We start from the raw sequence: 21,550 nt of genomic DNA on the forward strand, positions 1-21,550 counted from the left end.
TCAATGCCGTGTCGGAAAACCAAACGTTGGCCTGTGCCCCCTACAAAGTGCCTTATTCATCAGTGTATCAAAAGATTCAAACGAATTTTTCGCGAAAATTCAAAATGTCCACACTTCTCTTGGAGATACTGTGTAAAAGTCGAACAGAAAATGTTTGGGTGTATTTAGCTGAAATGCCGGTTTACACCTCCTGGCCGGTAGGTGGCGCTGATACTTTTCTACCGGCTTTTGGCCTTGTTTACTTCCGGGGCAGTCGGTCGTCGCTTTCTTACCGGTGGTCATGTTTTCACGTTTGTGATTTTTGTTTTGTTTTGTTTCGAGCGCAACCAAGCTGTATTCACTGAACATTGTAATTTCTCCAGCCACAGTATCGCATCAGTAAACTTTATCAGCACGATGACTGAGGTAAGACAATATTTGAAGTGTTTCGTGGCCTTTTTCTTCGCTCCCGCCCAGGTGTAACGCGACGGGCCCGGCTAATATCTGGGACGACCTGCGTTTGACACGTTTCTTGTTTGTGTAACTTTTGTAGTGAATTGAAGACTAACTCGTAAATGTAACCGTCGTTTTTACTGAATAAACTCAGCGTTTTAAGATATATGTATTGTTTTTGTACAGGATGTCCAGAAGCACTCGGTCCACACTCTGGTCTTCAGGTCTCTGAAGAGGACTCATGACATGTTTGTGTCCGACCATGCCAAGTCCATCGCACTGGATGATGAAAGGTACATTTAACGACTCATAATTAATGTTCATAAATATTTAGAAGAGAAGAAATATGTCTCGTTTCTGTTTGAACGTTTTAATTTGTGCAGAAAAGGAGAATATAAGGAGAAACTTGTCCATATTCAGCTTTTTGTTGTCCTTAATGTCTGTTTACTTCTAATTTTAGACCAATTAATGAGTTTATAGATATTACTTGCTAATAAGAGCTGGGTAGTATTACTGAAAGTCATTATCATAGTATGATCGTAATGTGTAAAATGTTGTTAATCTGTAAGCTTGTTTTATTCAAATATGGGATTTTCCTAAAATCTTTGCACGTTATGAAACACATCTGAACTTCAGCCAACAATTATTTTTGTTGCTGATTAATAATCGCAATTATTTCTTGATGGATCAATTACTGGGTTTGTCTACAAGGTGTCGGAAAACATAGAAAGTGTCAGTTATAATACCTCGGTCTTGTTTTGTCTGATCACTACTCTCCATTACAAAAGACATTCAGGTTACTACAGTGGTGTGAAAAAGTGTTTGCCCCCTTCCTGATTTCTTTTTTTTTTTTTGCATGTTTGTCACACTTAAATGTTTCAGATCATCAAACAAATTTAAACATTAGTCAAAGATAACACAAGTAAACACAAAATGCAGTTTTTAAATGAAGGTTTTTATTATTAAAGGAGAAAAAAAAAAATCCAAACCCACATGGCCCTGTGTGAAAACGTGTTTGTCATGAGCGCATGAAGGGAAATGCATCAGTGTCTCTTGTAATCTCAGCCACCAGGTGAAGATGGGGGTGAAACTGAAAACTGAGTACGGTGCTGTTTTACACATGCCCGTCCTGAAGGAAGGGAAGGACCGAGTGTCACAGCATCCAGGCAGCATGCAGGGCCACCAGAGCTACACACAGCCAGGTGAGGAGGAAACGTGGTCACACTCGATTAACAGAAAACATGGGGGGAAAGTAGAAAATTGCCTCCTTAAAGTTCAGTCTTAATAATGGAATCCTTTTAAGCTCATTTCTTTGGCTCCCTTAACACTTATGTTCCAAAACTAAACTTCGGGGCGCTTCTTTATTGTGTGTTTCAGGTGATGACCCAGAATACCTGATTACCGGGACGCATGCTTACCCCTCTGGACCTGGTGATTACTTTCAATGCACTCAAACTTCAAATCATTCTTAGCCCTTTCAATAACTGCATCAGCACCATTCCAGTGTATAAACCAGTGGCTTTCCCTCAACAGGAGTGGCGTTGACTGCTGACACAAAGATGCACAGGAATCCCAGCGAGGGAGGCGTGCACTCCATGGCGTTGGTGTTACCACCCTCACAAGCTCGGTAAGCCTTTCCCCAACACAGTGTCGGAGTTTTTGGTAGTAATCTGGCATAAACAGTTGAGTTTAAGTGATGGACCGTGTTCGCTCTGTCGGACAACTGCAGGCAGGACGCCAGTCGCACCGCAGCCAGTGTTGGTGACATCCATCGACACGCCGGCGGAGCAGAGAGAGTTCACCCGCCTCCGACTGCAGTGGTAAGCGCGCAGCACATCTCCTCATTTACTCCACCTGATAACTTGTTTATCTTCGTAACATCCTCTGAAAGAAGAGCCGAGCTGATAATTACTGTGTTTTTTGGGTTTTTTTAGTCGCTCATGGAAGGAGGAGGCACCAGAAATTCTGCACTCATGAGGAGAGCGCCAACGATGCCGAAACCCCAGTGGCATCCACCCTGGAAACTGTTTCGGGTAGCTACAAATAATTTGGACTGTTTTTGCTTTTCTTTGTTTGTGACCCAGTGACAGTAAGAGGGCGCTTCCTCTGGGACGTTTGTAACTGTCGCATGTTTTTAATCTGACAGGTCATCAGTGGTCACCTCGGCTGGGTGAGGTCCATCGCTGTGGAACCCGGGAATCAGTGGTTTGTTACGGGCTCTGCTGATAGAACTATAAAGGTGAGTCAAGCTGAAAATAACTTCCACTTATAACTGTCACTTATGTCTGTGATTTATTCTTCTGTTTAGAAATTCAAATAATTATCATAGTTGTTTTTTTTCCTCTTAATTACAATACAATTAGTTATTGGCGCGTATTTCATCTTTGACATCGGTTTGACAGAAAATCTTTCATTTAAGTTCCACTTTCTGCCTCCGGAGCTTTAAACTGAATGTGATGGTCTTCATCTGCAAATTAAAGTTGGAAGACTTGACATGAGTCATCTCACTTTGGTCACATGATGACAACTTGAAAGTCACTGATTAAGACTGACATGTGACTTAAAATGTGTATTTTATTTTGCCCTCACCTGCCCTGGTGAATTCTTTGTATTCCAGATGAGTCACTTCTCTTATTGATCTCTCCCTGATTTTATTGAATCCTTTTAATAAACCCATTTAATCAATTGTATGTTGTGCAGGTTGATAGCAGCCGCAGCATTAATTCACTGCCGTTAACAGCCACACATTTAGAAATGTTATTTCGGACAGTCAAACAATACCGCAAGGCCTTTTTTTTTTTTTTTTTTTTCTTCCCTGTATCTGCAACCGTAGCTTTCACCTCAGTGTGGCGCTCTTTAGAGACGATGCCTGGAAATGTCCTACAATGATCTGAATATGACTCGACGGCTGTTTGTCTCCACAGATCTGGGACCTGGCCAGTGGCAAACTGAAACTGTCTCTGACCGGACACATCAGCACGGTGCGCGGTGTTGCAGTCAGCAACCGCAGCCCGTACCTCTTCTCCTGTGGAGAAGACAAGCAGGTCAAATGTTGGGATCTGGAGTACAACAAGGTACGCCATTAAAAAAAGAGTCTGTGGGCAGCAGGAGGAGGTTATTGAATGTTTGAAAAGGCCATAAAAACAGACGGGTTTTTTGTTTGTTTGTTGTATTTTGGAAGTGACTCCATCGGTCTGTGTTTTAGGTGATCAGGCACTACCACGGACACCTCAGCGCTGTGTACGATTTGGATCTCCACCCAACCATCGATGTGCTGGTGACGTGCAGCAGAGACGCCACAGCGAGGGTGAGCTCTTCCTCTGCGCGTGTTGTGCTCGGTGTACCGATCAAAAACACTTTATATACACTTTAAGCATGAACTTAAAGGTGAACTACGGTCACATGGATTCAAAAATAACCCGTTTATTCAGTAAAGTTTAGTCAACGATTTTGGCTCCAGAAGAGTCTAAACTTTTTTGTTTTCCTTTTTTTTAAACTAAACATCAGATTTGGTTTGCTTCTGACGACACTTTCTGTTTTCTAGACAGCAATTTAACCTTCACTTCTTCCGGTTATGTTTATGGTTTTCTAACTTCTGGCTGTCAGATATCAGCATCTACCGCCTACACAGCCCTCATAGAACAATACAACAATAGTTAAATAACAAACTCGTTCTGGCCCAAACTAAACTGCACTCAAGTTGAAATCACATTCATGTTTCTGTCTTGATGCCAAAAAGGAAATGTTGTGTTCAGGTGAACCATGTCGCTGCCGTAAACTCATCAGGTCATGTATCGTGTCTTTTTTATGGAGACGCCATCTCTCCTCCAGAGGACTAGTTGAAGACGATGTTCGGGTCTTTGAGCCTCTGCTGAGTTTAATATTTTTGACGAACTGGACTCCCTCCCCTCCATGCAGGTGTGGGACATCAGGACCAAAGCTAACGTACACACACTCACCGGCCACACAAACACTGTGGCCACGGTGAGGTGTCAGGCGGCAGAGCCACAGATCATCACCGGTAAATGTGTTTTTAAATCTTAACACCAAGTGTTTCATCAGTCTGACAAGTTTAGGTTGAAGCTCATTAGTGGTCTCTTTTCTATGAATCCCTGACTGATAAATGACTGTTTTTTTTTTTTTTACAGGCAGCCACGATTCCACCATCCGGCTGTGGGATCTGATCGCTGGGAAAACCAGAGCAACTCTGACAAACCACAAGAAGTCTGTGCGAACTCTGGTGATGCACCCCAGACAGTGAGTAGACGCACATCAGTTACTGTTGACTAAAAAAAAAAAATACATTAATGGTATATAATTGTTTTGCCAAATACATTTTGGTAGAAAATCATTTGCAGTGTTTTGCAGATGTGTCCAGTATAAACATTGTTTATAAAAATGTAATCTGGCCGGCATCGTGTGTCTCTCAAGAATGTTTGCTGTTCCAGATCAATGCATTTATTTATTAATCAATCATTGATTATTTTATTAATCGAAGTTATTGATTAATTTTTTTTAAAAAAAGGTCAAATCGAGAACGAAGAAAATTCATTCTCTGCATCCTTCCTTGAAAGTGATAGTTATTTGAAACAGGATAACATCTGAGTGCGGCGATGATAATTCTGCCCTGTTTTCATTATTACAAAAGTTGGTTGTAATTCATAAGATACTGTTCTCACATTCCGCATTTCACAGGTACACGTTTGCCTCTGGATCTGCCGACAACATCAAGCAGTGGATGTTCCCAGATGGCAGCTTCATCCAGAACCTGTCGGGCCACAACGCCATCATCAACACTCTGGCTGTCAACTCGGACGGCGTGCTGGTGTCTGGAGGTGAGAACAAGCGGCGGCACCGTCACCTTCTTTTTCATCCTGCTTGGTTTGACAAGTCATTTTACTGCACCTGAAGCTCAGATTTAGGATTCATCGTACACGTTCGTTTTCAGCTGACAACGGAACCATCCACATGTGGGACTGGAGGACAGGCTACAACTTCCAGCGGATCCACGCGGCCGTTCAGCCCGGCTCTCTGGACAGCGAGTCGGGAATCTTTGCCTGCATGTTCGACAACTCGGAGAGCCGACTGATCACCGCCGAGGCCGACAAGACCATCAAAGTTTACAAAGAGGACGACACGGCTGTGAGTCAGACCATCACATTTAAACTGAGCTTTCTGTTTCTGTGCCGATTCCCGTGCAGCAGAAAGATCATTTGACGACCCCGTTTTCTCTCTTGCAGACAGAAGAAAGTCACCCAGTCAACTGGAAACCAGAAATCCTCAAGAGAAAAAGATTCTAAAGATTTTTTTTATTTTTTTTCCTTTTGTCACAGTAACAATCGCAATTTTGATTTCTACCGACTTCAGCTGTAGATACGCGCAGAAAATTGTGTTTGCTCGAGCTTTTCTCACCAAGCAAACTTCCCCTCAACTAACGCAACCTTGACAGCCTGCTTTACTCTAGAAACCATTTGCAGTCCTCGTTGTATGATGTTAGCCCAGTAAAGCTGCCGTCTCGGACCGCCAGGAAGCTCCCCGACTGTTTGTTCTTGATGATGATGGCTCTCTGATGTTTCTGGCCCGTCTGGTCCACCAACAGAATCCACTCTTCGGATTGAGAAGGACAGGCTGAAGCCTGCACCTGGTTGCTGTCGGGGTCAAACCCTGCAGCGGGAACAAGAAAATGATTTTCTCTTGACTCCAGAGTCGGCAGTTGTCCAGGCATGGACACAAACATCGCCTTTTTTTTTTTTCTGTCTGGGAATGTGAAGTTTGTTTTTCTCCGTTTTAATAAAGACCACATTTTTCACATTCTTGTTTACCGAGGTATCTGTTGGTGACAGCGTTCCTGTAGTACTTGCAGCCGTGCCCCTTAATCTCCTCCCAGTAACGGCGATCTCCAGCCGCCTCACTGAGCTCCACTGTGTTCCTGCTGTCAGCGCTCGGCTCCATTAGCTGCTCCCCTGAGAGTTCTGCACCAGAGAATATAACGTATTCTTGAAACAACATACGTTTTAGATCACAGATTGGTTTCAGTGTGTAAATATCAGGAGTCCCTTAAAGTTTAAAGGGCTTTGTAGATGTGCAGATAGAAGAAAGACTTAACAACTCATCTTTCTATGAATGTGCTCCAGTTACTGTCCCACTTAAACTGGATAATGCAAGAGTTTTCATTAAAACAACTTTCTACCAAACAAAAAATTTATAAAGACTAAAGAAATGTCATTTTTATACTCTGCTAATACAATAATGACATACATATAGGATTTACAGTTCTCCCACCAGAATTTTATTTCTGGTATGATTAAGAGCACCATGAAACCATATTTTGACCTTTTAAACCAGGAAATAAAACAGTAATACTTTATTTTCCAGGTCTTTATTGATTGATGGTATTTACAACTAAATGAAGTGAAGTTGTGAAAAGCTTTATCTTTAATATTTTCATTATATCAAACCAAATTTTGGTGCTATTTAAATCACCAAGTATCCTCTGTCAAATCCTCACTGTGGTTCAGGGCATGTGAGGAAGAAGTTCTTGGTATATGGTTGAATTAAGCCTTTAAGACACAAGTGTCAGTGGTTCGTGCCGAGTAAATGTTGTTGTTTCTTAATGTTTTGTCTCCACATCTACCCGAGTCGAGGATGTAGAGCTTCGAGAGAGCGTGACGAAAGCCTCGGCCTGTTTTCTTCTTCAAACGTGGTTTGGTTGCTTCGTCCTGATCCACCAGCTCTCCTTGAAGCTCTTCAACTGTCAGCAGGTGACCGGCACTGAACATGATCTCCTCCTCCAGAGACCTGAGACACAGGTCAAAGCGCTCCTCGTCCTCCTCTGCATTTCTGTAACGGCAACAACAGCACATGTAATGCAGCCGAGATATTTAAGCACACAGGTTAGACTGGTGGAATATATTCTTTCGATGGAGGATGAAGAGGTTTGAAAATGTGTCCCCCGGCCTCTTTGCCAGGTGTCCACACCTGAAGTCCACCCACAGCAAACCTGCGGTGATCAGTCCCAGCCACTCACTGGCCTCCCAGTTGTCGGTGAGCATGACGGGCAAGATGATGACCTCCCTTGTGTCTGCATAGTTGAGCTCCTTCTTACAGTTGCGGGACGCCTGGTAAGCAGGAGTCATGAAGGGACAAATCACTGCAGCCTCCTCCACTCCTGCCGCCATCCTGAAAACACACACAGCTTCAGCATGTAAAACATATGTAATTAACCCTATCTTTTGATTGCCATGTATCATCGGCCCTCTGTACTCACGCGTCATTGATGTTCCCCGTCACCCCTCCTTCGACGTCCATCCACACAGGCAGCCCATCATCTTTCAGTCGGTTGTATATCTTCTTCACCAGAGCCTGATCATCCCACTGGTAGGAGAGCATAATATGAGATGGCATTTAAAAAAAAAAAAAAAAAAATTTCCACTATAATTTATCTAATCTTGTGACACTTCTGAGTTGCAGTTTGCCCACAGTTGCTGAACAAACTAACTCAGACAAAGAGAGACTTGGTCACTATGCTGCTTGTTTACTCATACAGCTCAGGTTGCATCTGTTGCTTGGTTACGGGGGCTGCTAGCACCACATGATGGTCTCTCTGTCCTGCAGGACCAATGAGAGGTCCACAATGACCTCTATTGTTTGTCCTGTATATGTGCATGCACTCATATGGAGTTTTTGGTGTCATCTTTGTGTCAAGAAAAGCATTTCCAATGTGTCCTGTCAGAGTATTTATTGATTGAGTGATTGATTTAGTGGCACAAAGAACTGAAGCTTTTTAATACAATAGATGACTATAGGTAGAACGTGTAACACGTATGCTTTTACATTATGCTTGTATGTTGTTATTGTAAATGTAAATATTTCTGGAGACCTATTTATCCCATGACGTGACGCCATTACAGTGTTTAATAATGTTCAGAAACATTAGTTTCAGTTATTGTTAATCAGGAATCCTGCGAATACAAAAAAAAAACATATATTACGTCATCTGACGAGAGATAATAATTGATTTTGATACCATAATACAGCTGAAAACTGCAAAGTATACACACTGATTATTTAGACAGACTATTTTGCCTTGAAGGATACGAATCTTTTATGCACATGCGCAAGGGGTTTACATCGGGTGGTAAATAACAACAGGATTAATTGAGCCCATAATTGGCCAGGTTTAGGGAGTGTAAAAGTTTTCCTTGTTCCCGATAGAGGGAGACACCCCAACACTATGTGGCCTTTTGGCAAAATGATAGACTGTGTATAAAAAAAAAAAAAAAGCCGAAACCGAAGAACCTCACTTCAGGATCTTCAACAAGTCAAACACACAACACCACCTGTCAGCACGCGGCACTGAAGATAATCTCTCGGCCTACTTAAATCTTAAACAACCAGGGCCACAGATGGAGCTGATCAGGGTGGGGCGCGCAGCGTGCCAGGAGGTGTGTTCAGCGCGCACTGCGGGTTGGCGCTCTACGGCCACTCACAAGTGTCGCGGTGGGTGAAGGAGCCCAGGGGATTTTCAGCTACAAGGTCCTGGGATTTCTAGTCTCCAAAATCACGCGACGACCCGCTTAATACCTGTGATGGAGGATGACTGCTGGCTGCTTTCCTGCGGGCAAACACGCACGACGAGTTCACCTGTTTTTGTTTGGAAACTTTGTCTAAAACTTGATTGAGGAGTTTGATTTTTGACACGTAATTATGTAGCGTCACTTCGGCTTCCACAAGAGCTCAGAGCCATGTGTAGCGGAGGAATGGGTCGCCGGAAAGCATCAACTCGGCTCCTTCAGACGCTCGTCCTGTCGCTGCTTTGCGCGCAGTGTCTCGGACAGGTGTTCAACCTGACGCTGTCCGTCAAAGAGGGTCTGCCCGCTAGAACCATCGTCGGAGATCTGGGAGCGGGGTTAAGCAGGCCAAGCACCGGGTTCTTCATCTCAGAGAGCAGAGACTCGTACGTGTTCAGGGACTTGGAAATAGACGCAGACACGGGGATCATCTCCACCGCTGTGGTTCTGGACAGAGAGAGCAGACACAGGTATGAATTTGTGGCAGCCACTCTCACCGGGGAGATGATAAAAGTGAAGATAGAGGTGAAAGATGTGAACGATCATTCACCTGTGTTTCCTTCAGAGGAGGTTAAACTGGAAATATCAGAAATGAGCCCACCAGGGAGTCGGTTTCAACTGGAAGGTGCCTTAGACCAGGATGAGGGGGAGTTTGGTACTCAGGGATACAGGATCACAGAGAGTGAGATGGCCGAGTTGTTCCACCTGGATTATCGCAGTGGATCTGAGAACCACCTCGGCCTGGATCTCGTTCTTAACAGCAAACTAGATAGAGAAACACGGGACTTCTACTTCCTGATAATTGAGGCCTTCGATGGCGGGATCCCAGCCAGGACAGGGACTCTCCAGGTGAACATCCACATCCTGGATGAGAACGACAACCCCCCTGTGATCAACCAGACTGAGTATCACGCCTCAGTGCGCGAGGATGCTCCCACCATGTCTGCCGTGTGTCAGGTGCACGCCACCGACCTCGACCTGGGCGACAACGGCAGAATCACTTATGAGATCAACAGGCGGCAGAGCGACCCAAATGAAGTTTTCTCCATCAATGAAACCACCGGAGTGGTTTACCTCAACAAGCCGCTGGATTTCGAGAGACAGGCTTTCCATGAGTTGATCATCAGTGCGAGAGACAACGGGGTTCAGCCCGAGTACAGCAGCACCTTTGTGGGTGTCAAGGTGCTTAACATCAACGACAACAGTCCCGCCATCAATGTGCTATTTCTCAGTGAGACAGGAGATGCCGTGGTGTCAGAGGCAGCAGCGATTGGGCACTATGTGGCCCGGGTTTCAGTGTCAGACCCCGACCTCGTGGAGGAGAGGCTCACTGTCACGCTCCAAGGAGGTGATGGGAAGTTCACCCTGAAGCAGACGGATGATTTCCTGTATGCTCTGTGTGTGGACTCTGAGCTGGACAGGGAGGAGAAGGATCTGTATGAGCTGAAGGTGCAAGCATCGGATTCTGGGAGCCCTCCTCTGAGCAGTGAGATGGTCTTCCTCCTGAAGGTGTCTGACACAAACGACTGCCACCCAGTCTTTGAGAAGGACATATACATTGTAAGCATCGCCGAGGATGCTCCTCAGGGGAGTTCCCTCATCTGGCTTCAGGCCCGAGACGCAGACGAAGGCGTCAACTCCGACATCAGATACTCCGTCCTGAAGTCCAAACAGGACAGCCTGATCAGCATCGACCCGGAGTCCGGCCTGGTCACCACAGCTACAGCTCTTGACAGAGAGACACAGATGGAGGTGTGGTTCCTGGTGGTGGCGGCGGACGGAGGGGAACCGGCTCTGTCATCCACGGCTACAGTCACACTGCTGGTGGAGGACGTCAACGACAACGAGCCAGTGTTCCAGCAGCAGCTGTACAACGTGTCCATAGCAGAGCACAGTGACGTTGGAAGCTGCTTTTTACAAGTATGTTGGAGATAATTAGCACCAAGGGTTTACTCATAACACGACAAAAGTCCTTTTTTTTTTTTTTTTTCATATCAGACGTGGTTTTGGTTTTTGAAATAACTGCAGCTGCTTTCTGGGCAGTTTTTCAGATACTTTTGGAGCAAATTTCTGTGCCTTTATCAGATATGTACCAGAGGGCTAACAGGAAAAGCAAATAGGACCTGAAAAGTCTGAAACTCTGACACTACCAAAATGCATTTCATCCAATTTAAGTGATATAATGAACTTTTTAGAGACCAAAGCATAAGTTCAGCAGCAACACAGCCTTTTCAAAAACATCATTCTACTCACTCAGGATAATCTACAGAACACAGTAAATAGTTATGTTTTGTTTAGTTTAGGCCGTAAGTTTTATGGAAGCAGCACTACAGCTGGAGAGTTACAATAACCACAAAAAACATCCACTCATGCCCATTGTGTAAGAGGTGTGTGAGAAATCTAAGAAGGAGAGTTTATAAAGTTAAATGATGAAATATGCTGCTTCATATTATGCATAAAGTGACCCATATGAACTCATCTTACTAGTCCACGGAGATTCCTCTTATTTACCTCGACAGTGAAATAAAAGCATCCTGTGCAACTGTAGTTGACAACCTTTGGTTTACAACCCTGAAAAGAATGGGCTTTGATTTGATTGACAGAATAAGAAAGAAGAAAATCACAGTGACTTTTCTCAAATCTTTTCATTTTCATGTGAAATGTTGGAAAAGGCTAAATAATTTAGTTTTATTTTAAATGATCTGAGTAGCAAAATAATCACGTGCATGTGTAACATTTTACTTTGATACATCCACAGTCCAGTGGAGAGTTTGACTCCTCCGAGTCATCCACTTAATGAAGCTGCAGATATCTGTCCAGTTTGTCCAGAAGTCCTCACTGTTGACGTCCCCCACCTCGGTCTCTCAGTTTTTCGGTGTCTGTCTTAAGACAAAAGTAGCCTTCAGTCTGTTTGCACAAAGGCATCAGTGTTCCTCGTAAACACACACAACATGCAGCCTCTGCAGTTCAGCGCTGTGGCCATGATATGACAGATGTGATGCCTGGTACGACACTCCTGCAGCCTGGCACAAGCTGAAGGTCATTACAAATGAAGCCTTATTTAGTACAGCATCTTCTCTACACATAATTGAATTGATTTAAGACTAAAAATGAATTATTGGCTTTTTTTCAGGCTTTTAACATCAGGCAAAATTTGAAGTGTGTTGTTCTGCATGAAAACAATTGGCCTTTAGTTTGAACACAAAGTACCTTCAGAAAAACAAAGTCAGCCAAATATAATGCAACTATGTGTGAATCAGAGGGTGAAAAAGTAAAAGGATTAATGGTGGAAGTAGCTATAAGAATACAGATGACAAACCCTTCTTTGAGTTAAGTTATTTTTTTCAAATATGTATTTTTTTCAATATATAATAATTCATTCCCAGAAGTAACTGTGGTTCAGAAACTTGCTGGGTGTGCTACACGTTTGATTAGACCTTGACCCACGTCTGTAAAACTTCCTGTGATCAGTCCATAAACTCAGAGGTGATACCATTTTTATGACTGGAAAGTGAGCGCTCTCTGGGTAAAATGTGTCTCTTAGTCACGGGCACGCCAAACATGAAAGCAACTCTGTCACTTCTGAGGTGTGTTTTTACTCCAACGTTTGCTGTCTTTAGTCCTCACCCCGTGATTTGGGGGATTTTATTATTACGCTTTTATTATGTTGACCTTCTCTAACGGAACAAGACTCGCGTTATGATTCACAGTTACCACAAAGGTTAAAACTCAAAGCTGACAATATGGCTTGCACTACTTTTAATAACAGGTGCGTAATTACAAGGGATCATTTTACAATTGATTGTGAAATACTGCAAAAATACCAAAACCAAATTATTTGAGTTAACTGAAGAATAAAATGTGTACAACAAAAATAAAATACTAATTTACTCATTGATATAATATATAAATATAAGACTGTGGAGCTAAAATTATTGTCAATTAGTCAAATAGGCAATCAACAGAAAAACAAATGGCCACCGCTTTAAGGAGTGAAGCTCTTTATCAAGCAAAATCTGATTTAAAAAAATTTGCTTTCTACCCCAAAGGCGCAAATATTATCTTTGATAGTAATGTTTTTAAATATTTTTGGATGTTGGACTGCTGGTCAGAAAAAACAAGCTATCTGAGGAGTGCACATCTGGCTCTGGGAAATTATTTTTGGTCATATCTCATTTTGTACAGACCGAAAAATGGATTGAGTAATCAAGAAAGTAATTGTCACCTTAATCAGAAATGAAAGCAGTCGTTAGGTGCAGTTCAGACTTCGTAGGTCGTCACTATGAAGTCAGCAGTAAATCAGAAGGAATTGAAAGTAAATATTTGCCATTGCTCATGATCCCGGGGAAAGTTCTTTTAATTAAAGCACGATAACAAGGTGATCGCCGGTTCTTTAAGGAGAAATGAAATATTCTTAGCAGCTAAAGCTCTATATGAATTATTATCCATGTTGAACTTGCTAAATCACTTTTTGCCGATTTAATATTTTAAATGATCATATAATTTTTTTCCCATCATCATTATTTAATTGTCTAAACTTTATTTAAATAACTGGATGAGGAAAAAGCTATTTCATTCATTAGTTGTTATTTTTACAATTTCTGCACCCATCTACTTTTCACTAAGACTGGAGGATTGAATTTCAGCATGTTTGCCTTTTGGTTTCCTCACAGCTGTGTGAAAAACATGTTTCCCCCAACAGATGCCCAGCATCAGCTGTGAACTCGTTCAGATGGACAGATACCGTGCCTCCATTCCACCGAGACACACATGCAGTGTATTTTCATTGTTGCCCCTCTCCTCCTCAGACCTGTATTTCTCTTTGTTTTAGGTTGTTGCCACAGATGCAGACAGCCCTGAGTTCAGCGTGCTGCTATACTCTCTGTCAGATGGCTTTGACAAACAGGACAAACACCCCCTCTTCCAAATCCACCCACACACAGGAGAGCTGTGCGTCTCGCAGGATATTGATCGAGATACGGGACAGACGGTCCACGACATTCTGATCAAAGCTGAAGATCCAGTGAGTCTGCATTTTATTGAATACATGTATCCCTGATGTGGAGTTGGAGCTGATTTTCTGCACAATGATCAGAAGATCAGGTTTGATTTGACTCACAAATCTCCAACATTTTGCCCCTTCAAAATCCCCCTCTTTACTCTGTTTCAGGACGGCCTGAGCGCTCAAACCTACGTGCACATTGAGGTAGAAGACTTGAATGATCACGCTCCAGTGTTCAACCCTGAAGAGTACACCGTGAGCATCAGCAGCCACGCACAGCCCGGCACAGAAGTCCTCAACGTTATCGCCACTGACCGAGACTCTGGCAGGTTCGGACAGGTCACCTACGATATCCTTCCTGGGGACATGTCCAATTTGTTTGCACTGGATAAACAAACAGGTAGGCAATTATGTTTTTAGGTTATTTTTTTACATTTTCAGTAGATCCACTGGGGGTTTTTTCCAAGTAGAAGGAGGTTTTGTTTCAGGTGTGACATGGGAGTTTTCAAACTGTATTTAAATGACTTCTCAAGCTTGATTTGTCAATTAGATCCTCTCACGAATCTTTAAGTAAGTTGTGACTGGTTAGTGGCAGCATTCAGGGATGAACAACTACTTACTTTGTGTAAATCCCATTGATATGATTGCTAGTGTCACCACTCAGCAGCGGGGGTGCAGAAAGCTTAAAAGCTTTAGATCTGCATGAAAGCAGACGAGAAGAAAAGATTTTTACTCAGTCACATTGTCACACCAAATTAAAAAAATGACAACCACTTTCAAACAGCTATTTTGTTTCCACCTGCTTATGTCCAACTTTGCATGTCTGATGATACAGGAAACTCTTTTTTTTTTTACTTAAAAAATAAAAAAGATGTTTTCTGTTACAGATTTGGCTTTGAACAATAGCAATTTTAAGTAGTAAAATTATTCAATAGTGAGAAAATATCTGTTTTTATGATGTCTGTGCAGCTGAACTGGGTATCGTTTGTGCTGTGTAGCAGTGCTGTGTCTATATTGTAATTTTGCAGCCTTCCTGATTAGACCTGTCTTCAAAAGAATGTTTTAATCTGAGCTATAACTAAAGATATTTCCATTCTCATATGGTAGATATTTTCTCAATTAAACATTTTTTCTACAAAATGTCATAAATTAGTAATATTATCTCCATATAGTTTTCAAAAGGTGACAAAAGAACTTAGTTTGTCGACCGACACTCAAACTAATACTTTTACAGTGATGAATAAAACTGGAAAAAAGAGAATTCTCCCATTTGAAAAGCTTGAAAAATATAATTTCTTCTTGAAAAATCATTTACATCATGTGTCATTCAAAACACTTGTTGATTTTAATTGATCTGATTCCTATCTCAACTTTTACATTAGGAAAAGTAAAACTAAGTACGAATATTTAGTCGAACCTTAAAAACACCGAACATCAGAGTGATTGTTGAAGTTCGATGAAGCAAACTGAGCTTGAACATTTCTCTGTTCCTGCAGGAATGCTCTTCCTCACCTCCACTCTGACCCACCTGGGTGCTGCCAGTGTGACGCTCTCTGTAACAGCACAGGATGGGGATGGCTTGACCTCAGCAAGACCTGCAGGGGTCACCATCAATGTCTTACGTAGCGCTCAGGCTCCAGCTGTGTTCCAGAGGTCACGCTACACTTTCACAGTGCCTGAGGACGCACCGCTGGAGACGTCTGTGGGGACGGTGGAGGCCATCGACCCAACCGGTGAGTGTGTGTGTCTGCTCAGATCCTTATTGTCCAAGCTGGTTTCAGAGTGGCTGGGTGACAGGTGGAGGTTGATATTTGTAATAAACACAAAGTGATTTATAGCAGGGTGATAATTAAAACCAAAAAACCTTTGTCTGCAAATAACCGCATGTGAAAACCTTGAACACTCTTGAACGATCACAAACAGTTCCACATTTCTAAAATAACAAAGAAAAACCAACAAAAATACTTGCCTTGGTATTGAATCAGTACTTCGTATCTGCTCATACCATGAGTTTATATTTTGTGATTATGGGAGAAAAAAAATGGTCAATACATCCCCAGACAGTAGTCAGATGAAGTAGCGATTCTGAGTGTTTTTGTTTACAATAAAATTTGCCTGTTTTTCAGGAAAGGTGACCGGTTGTAATTGAGTCTATAATACACTCTCTGATTAGCTTGTCCTTCTTGTGATCACTTGAAAATTGCTTTTTAAACATTTTAAGTTGGCAATTTATTCTTTAGTGTGATTCTTAAATACAAACTCTGGTGTTCTCTATTTTTTCAAAGAAATGCAGGTCAGATGGTTTAGCAATTTGCAAATTGCTTGCTAGGATTAGCTGCAGTTGAGCAAAAGTTAATGTGGGAAAAAAAAGCCATATTTCTGATTAATATGAAACGGGTAAGCAAATGTTTTGTGATTATTTATTTAGATGTCTTAATATTAGGACTAACTTTGTTCCCTTGTCCTTTCAAACAAACCTGTGGATGTTGTACAAACACAGTATTAAAGCAGGATTTGTCTGTGACAAAAACAATTGAGCAATCACTGTCATTGCTCAAATCTCCTTCCAGACATGAAGCGGCGAGCAGTAAAGAGGAAGTTTAATCTTTAATCCTCTTTAGCCACATGGACATGTGACAGATAGGTCAAAGACTGACTACATGTTTGAATAGTCATTGTGTCTGTACTCTTACAGGTCCAACATTGTCCCATCATAACTGTACAGAGAGACAGGTGTTTTTTTTTTTTTTTTTTTACCATTAATAAATAAAGTATATTTGATGTTATTTTGTTGTTTAGATGTGAGTTAAAAAGTGAGCACAGTGTAAATATTGGAAGTGCAAACATATATATATAAATGTATATATATAAATTATGATTTGTGTCCTGTGTAAACTAATGAACACTAAAGTCTGCTCTCTTCACGGGGGTTCCCCAGCTCCACAGTTACCAGGATTATCCCTTCACAGTCTTTTTGTTTCTAAACCACTTGCCTACACTAGACAGTCATTTAAGGCTGTCTAATTAATTAACCGATTAACGCCCCAATTTTTAGCGGAAACAAGAGCATTGGGCTGCTTTAAGCTCTTTGCTTGTTTCAGTGGTTTGTAGTTACAGTTCAAACACAGCAAACACTTGGAGGGGATTAATGGGATCTTCCAACCTGTATTGTAATTACGTTTGTGTTGTTTATCAAGTGTGTGTGTGTGTGTGTGTGTGTGTGTGTGTGTGTGTGTGTGTGTGTGTGTGTGTGTGTGTGTGTGTGTGTGGTGTGTATTCATGTTTTCTCCTGCAGATATAACAGTATACAGTACTTTTCTCCATCTGATTTATACCTAATGTTTATACATTAAAAATAACACACATTATGCGGACTACTGACCTGTTTAAAAGAGGTTCGATAGTCAGTGAGCCTGCACACGGAGGAAAGAGACTGTTACTCATTGACTTCACAAACTAATCAATCTTGATACAGAATATGTGAACTCAAAACGATATTTCCTTTTCTTTTTTTTTTTATAAATGGAATTAACTGTCGTTGAAAAAAATGTGTTTGGTTGAATGAGGATGATGAAACCTCACCATAAAGGACTAAAATAAGTTACTCATTAGTGGTTACATGTCTTTTGCCTTCTGTTCTTTTTGGTGTACAAACACGAATTGAACTTTAGAGTGAAGTACGAGACATCTTGTGCCGAGCAACTAAACCACAGAATTAACTATTCCTCATAGACTCTGGATTTTTTTTTAATGAGGGAGCAGGAGTAGATGTCCTTAATAATAATAATTAAGTAATACATTCATTTTCTTTGTGGAAAAAACACATCAGACAAACATTGTTGTCTGTGTGTTGTAAGTAAACTCACAAAGTTGGTCTACACTATGAGACGGATACAAAAAGAAAGTGATGAATTGTTGATTTTCTCTTCATGATGTTTAATTGGCTCTCATTGTCACACATATTGTGTAATTTCCTTCCAGTACAAAACACCAAAGCATGTTGATTCCTTGTATATTAACTGCAACTATTTCTGTAATATGAAATGAGGGCACAGCAGCTGTTTCTAGGATGATGCTGATGTGATATTTTTCTGAATGTATTATATATTGCTGGAAGGACCATTGGGCAATTGATGTCTGATAGATATCTCAAAATGTAAGCAATTAAAACTTTCCGCATGTCTAAATACAGCGACTAAAAGTCTGTAAGATATTTAAATGTGTGATTTCTGTGAGCTATTTATTGTTTTGTCTTTAATGTTTCTATGAAAAATTGTGTGTCTTCACAGACTCTGTGGAATCTGTATCGTACCGAATCTCTTCTGGAGACCCTCTGAGTTTGTTCTCCGTCCATCCGAAGTCCGGTCTGATCCTAAATGTCAAACCTCTGGACCATGAGTCTCAGCCCTACGCCCTGCTGGTTCTTCAGTCCTACACCGACGCCTCTCCCGTGTACAGCACTACACAGGTCAACATCACCGTAGCTGACGTCAATGACAATGCCCCCGTCTTCACCAAAAGTCGTGACACCATCACAGTGTCACAAAACACTCTGCCAGGAACAGTGCTGTTCATCGCGCATGCACATGACTATGACAGTGGAGCTAATGGGAGGGTCCAGTATTACCTGAAAAGCAGCAGAAATTGTCCGTTTGTTGTTGACCGCCACCTTGGAACGGTTATATTAAATCAGAGTTTGCAGGTGGATCATCAGCAGAGTCACAGCCTAGAAATTGTGGCTAAAGATGAAGGTGAACCTTCGCTGAGCTCCACACTGACCCTCTCAGTGAACATAGACCGGACAGCTGCAGAGGACAGCCTGGCCTTCGAGACGTTGGTCTACCAGGTGGAGATCGGTGAGGGCTACCGGAAAGACTCTCGGGTCATTCAGGTGAGGGCGCACCGGACCCGCGGAGCTCGCATGTCAAACTCCGGCCTCACTTACTCGCTGGAGGCAGAAGCTGGGTTCCCTCCTGCTCCTTTTCGGATTCACCCAAAGACTGGATGGTTGTATCTCTCCCACAACCTCGACTACGAGACAGAGTCCAGGTATCGCTTTCGAGTGCTGGCCACAGCCAGGGAGGCCTCGCCGGCAAACACCACGGCTGCAGCCACGGTGATAGTGCTGGTGCTGGACATCAATGACAACGCCCCGGTGTTCAGCAGCGAGGTTTACTACTTCACTGTGTCAGAGGGGTCGTCACCGCAGGGCCTGGTGGGAACAGTCAAAGCCGTCGATAAGGACTCTGGCAAAAACAGCCAGCTGTCCTACATCCTGCTCTCAGATGGGAAATTCTTCCGCATCAATTCTAAAACGGGTAAAAATATTCGTGGTAATCACACCATCTATACTTTATCCTGTGCTTTACTGTGCAGCAGTGTGTCCTCACCTTCTTCTGTCTCCCCTCTGCCCTACCAGGTGAAATCATCAACTGGGTGGCGTTGGACCGGGAGCAGCACAGCCAGCATAGTCTGAAGGTGATGGTGACAGACCAGGGTCACCCTCGTCTTAATGCCACTGCCACCGTTCACATCCTCATCACTGACATCAATGACAACGCTCCACAGTTTACACACCTGCCTGCCAGCAAAGAGCTGAATGTGCAGGTAAGAATGACTCCTATCTCAACGTCCAGTGGTCAAGTGGTTAATACGGGTAGACAGGTGATACAGTAACTTTAACATGCAGTATAACATGTGGTATAACATACAGTACACGAACACTCTCTGTCTCCATCTTACCATACTCAGTTTTTCTCCCCACATTTTCTGTCTATTTCTCCACTGCCAATATCAAAAGTAAAACAATTGCCTTTTTTCTTAAGCAGAGTTGAGAATAAACATCTAAAATTAATTTAAACTATTAATTAGAACTTACATTTTTTTCATAAATTATTATTATTATCATCACAAATATTGGATTACCAGTTTACCAAGTGTTTTACCAAAAAATACACACTTTTTGAGAAATTTTAAAAATTACAGTTTCTGACGAGTGGGTGGGTTTTTCTTTTTTGTAAGAGCAAATGGGTCAATGTATGTTATTGTTCTGCATCCGTTTTTCAGCTATTGGTGCAGTTTATTGATCAAGAAATTTCAATTATATAGGATGCATAATTTCTCCCTATCTGCTACCTTCAACTCGCACCAACACTCCAGATGCACAGTTCAGCTTCTTTACCTCGACATCTTCACCTGTCACATGATGCTTCACCAGAGGATCAATGTGTGTTGCACTCTTGTCAGATGAGATGATTTCTGTTGGTTTCTGGTGGCATGTTTCTGGTCTGTGGGCCTATGCTGATGTAGATAAGACATAAAACAACTAGAAAAGACAGAAACATGTATAAAGGAAGGACTTAATAAGACTTAATTAAACAAAAACATAGACATATATCTTTAGTGTTGGTTGGTATTTTGTCACATGTACTATATTTATGTACATATTACTCTTTTATTGCAGATATGGGCCGGTATACCAACAGGATCTTTGGTGACAAACATGTTTGCCAAAGATTTGGATGCAGGAGAGAACGGAACAGTTACTCATTCACTGGTCACAGGTGAGTCGTACATGTGTGTTTGGAGGTTGCTGTATGAAATATACATTATATTATTCATATTTAGTACCATACACCCGTTAAATAATGAGACCCTAAGTATCACCACCTTGTACTTCTCCTTCTCGTTGGTTTTGAAGACGATGACCTTGGACACTTTGAGATTGACAGCCAAAGTGGAGACATCAGAACGACAGAACTTTTCACCCTAAACACTGAACCATACTACAGTCTGAAGATAACTGCCAGGGACAGCGGCGCCACGCCTCAGGAGGGCACTGCAGTCATTAATGTACAGGTACAGTCTGTCCTCCACTGACTACTTTAATTCATCCTATTCTATAAGCAAATCCCTGCTACATGGATGGCATATTTCTTTGAGATTTAAATTGGAGGCTTGACTTGAAATTGAGTTTAGTGTAAGACCAGTGAGACCTTAGCAATTCCCTTTGCAGAGTACAGTATACAGTTCTTATTATATTCTAAATCATCATTCAGTGAATTACCATTCAGTTATTAGAAGCTCCCTGCAGAAGCTCTTAGGCTAAATTAAGAGTTTATTATTAGTCATTAGTAAGATCATTTGATTTATATTGCCTGACATCACAACTAACAGATGAGCATCAAGGGGCTTTACAGAATCTGACCTTAGAGCCCTGATTTGGATAAGTAAAAAATAAACTAAAACCTTCACAGGAAAAAAAACAACCCGCAGAACGAGCAACACTGGAGCGATCGCTCCATCAGTGCAGACATACAATATAATGTATGTCATGTGTACAGAATAAACCAAGAAAGGAAAATTTACTAAATTATAGACCGTAAATATGCAGTATAACAAGAATATTGATGCAGCAAGTCATCCAGCAACTTCCACATAGAAAGAAAGGAGCTTCTTACTAAAGTCATTAGACCTGGAGTTCAGCTCCCATTCTTTTCTGAGCTTCCCTGTTTATTACCACCGCTTATATCCTTTTATTGTAACT

At 42.0% G+C, this 21,550-nt stretch overlaps 3 protein-coding genes across 3 annotated transcripts in view; 2 read left to right on the plus strand and 1 right to left on the minus strand.

The window, feature by feature from the left end:
* The first annotated feature begins 258 nt into the window (after positions 1–258).
* Positions 259–6,243, plus strand: plrg1 (pleiotropic regulator 1). The gene is made up of 15 exons (XM_069166914.1): positions 259–405; positions 619–725; positions 1,498–1,634; positions 1,810–1,863; positions 1,966–2,059; positions 2,162–2,252; positions 2,367–2,465; positions 2,579–2,671; positions 3,357–3,506; positions 3,638–3,739; positions 4,351–4,453; positions 4,581–4,689; positions 5,128–5,267; positions 5,381–5,574; positions 5,673–6,243. The coding sequence occupies exons 1-15, from the start codon at positions 397–399 to the stop codon at positions 5,730–5,732; spliced, it is 1,542 nt and encodes a 513-aa protein (XP_069023015.1). The 5' UTR covers positions 259–396; the 3' UTR covers positions 5,733–6,243.
* Positions 5,888–7,967, minus strand: LOC138208796 (uncharacterized). Its single transcript, XM_069166915.1, has 5 exons — positions 7,700–7,967; positions 7,411–7,611; positions 7,067–7,272; positions 6,255–6,404; positions 5,888–6,096 (listed from the first exon to the last, which is right to left on the minus strand). The coding sequence occupies exons 1-5, from the start codon at positions 7,834–7,836 to the stop codon at positions 5,888–5,890; spliced, it is 903 nt and encodes a 300-aa protein (XP_069023016.1). The 5' UTR covers positions 7,837–7,967.
* Positions 7,968–9,165: 1,198 nt separating this feature from the next.
* Positions 9,166–21,550, plus strand: part of dchs2 (dachsous cadherin-related 2) — a 32,885-nt gene continuing 20,500 nt past the window's right edge. The window contains exons 1-8 of the mRNA XM_069166916.1: positions 9,166–10,922; positions 13,834–14,025; positions 14,173–14,404; positions 15,501–15,737; positions 18,294–19,322; positions 19,424–19,611; positions 20,468–20,567; positions 20,705–20,862. Of these exons, the coding sequence (XP_069023017.1) occupies positions 9,177–10,922; positions 13,834–14,025; positions 14,173–14,404; positions 15,501–15,737; positions 18,294–19,322; positions 19,424–19,611; positions 20,468–20,567; positions 20,705–20,862 (3,882 nt within the window). The 5' untranslated portion in view covers positions 9,166–9,176. The remainder of the gene's footprint in view (positions 10,923–13,833; positions 14,026–14,172; positions 14,405–15,500; positions 15,738–18,293; positions 19,323–19,423; positions 19,612–20,467; positions 20,568–20,704; positions 20,863–21,550) is intronic.

The sequence above is a fragment of the Embiotoca jacksoni genome, unplaced genomic scaffold, assembly GCF_022577435.1.
Source record: "Embiotoca jacksoni isolate LCO1_2020_lvr unplaced genomic scaffold, fEmbJac1.0.p SCAF_4, whole genome shotgun sequence".
Lineage (NCBI taxonomy): Eukaryota > Metazoa > Chordata > Actinopteri > Embiotocidae > Embiotoca > Embiotoca jacksoni.

Bases quoted from the DNA above. Each gene is read 5' to 3' on its own strand.
- plrg1 (XM_069166914.1), top strand. The intron at 2,672-3,356 runs GTGAGTCAAGCT...TTGTCTCCACAG, and splicing joins CTGCTGATAGAACTATAAAG to ATCTGGGACCTGGCCAGTGG. The intron at 4,454-4,580 runs GTAAATGTGTTT...TTTTTTTTACAG, and splicing joins AGAGCCACAGATCATCACCG to GCAGCCACGATTCCACCATC.
- LOC138208796 (XM_069166915.1), bottom strand. From the start codon at position 7,836: ATGCCATCTCATATTATGCTCTCCTACCAGTGGGATGATCAGGCTCTG. The intron at 7,612-7,699 runs GTGAGTACAGAG...GTGTGTTTTCAG, and splicing joins ACGGGGAACATCAATGACGC to GATGGCGGCAGGAGTGGAGG. The intron at 6,097-6,254 runs GTAAACAAGAAT...TTCCCGCTGCAG, and splicing joins TGTCACCAACAGATACCTCG to GGTTTGACCCCGACAGCAAC.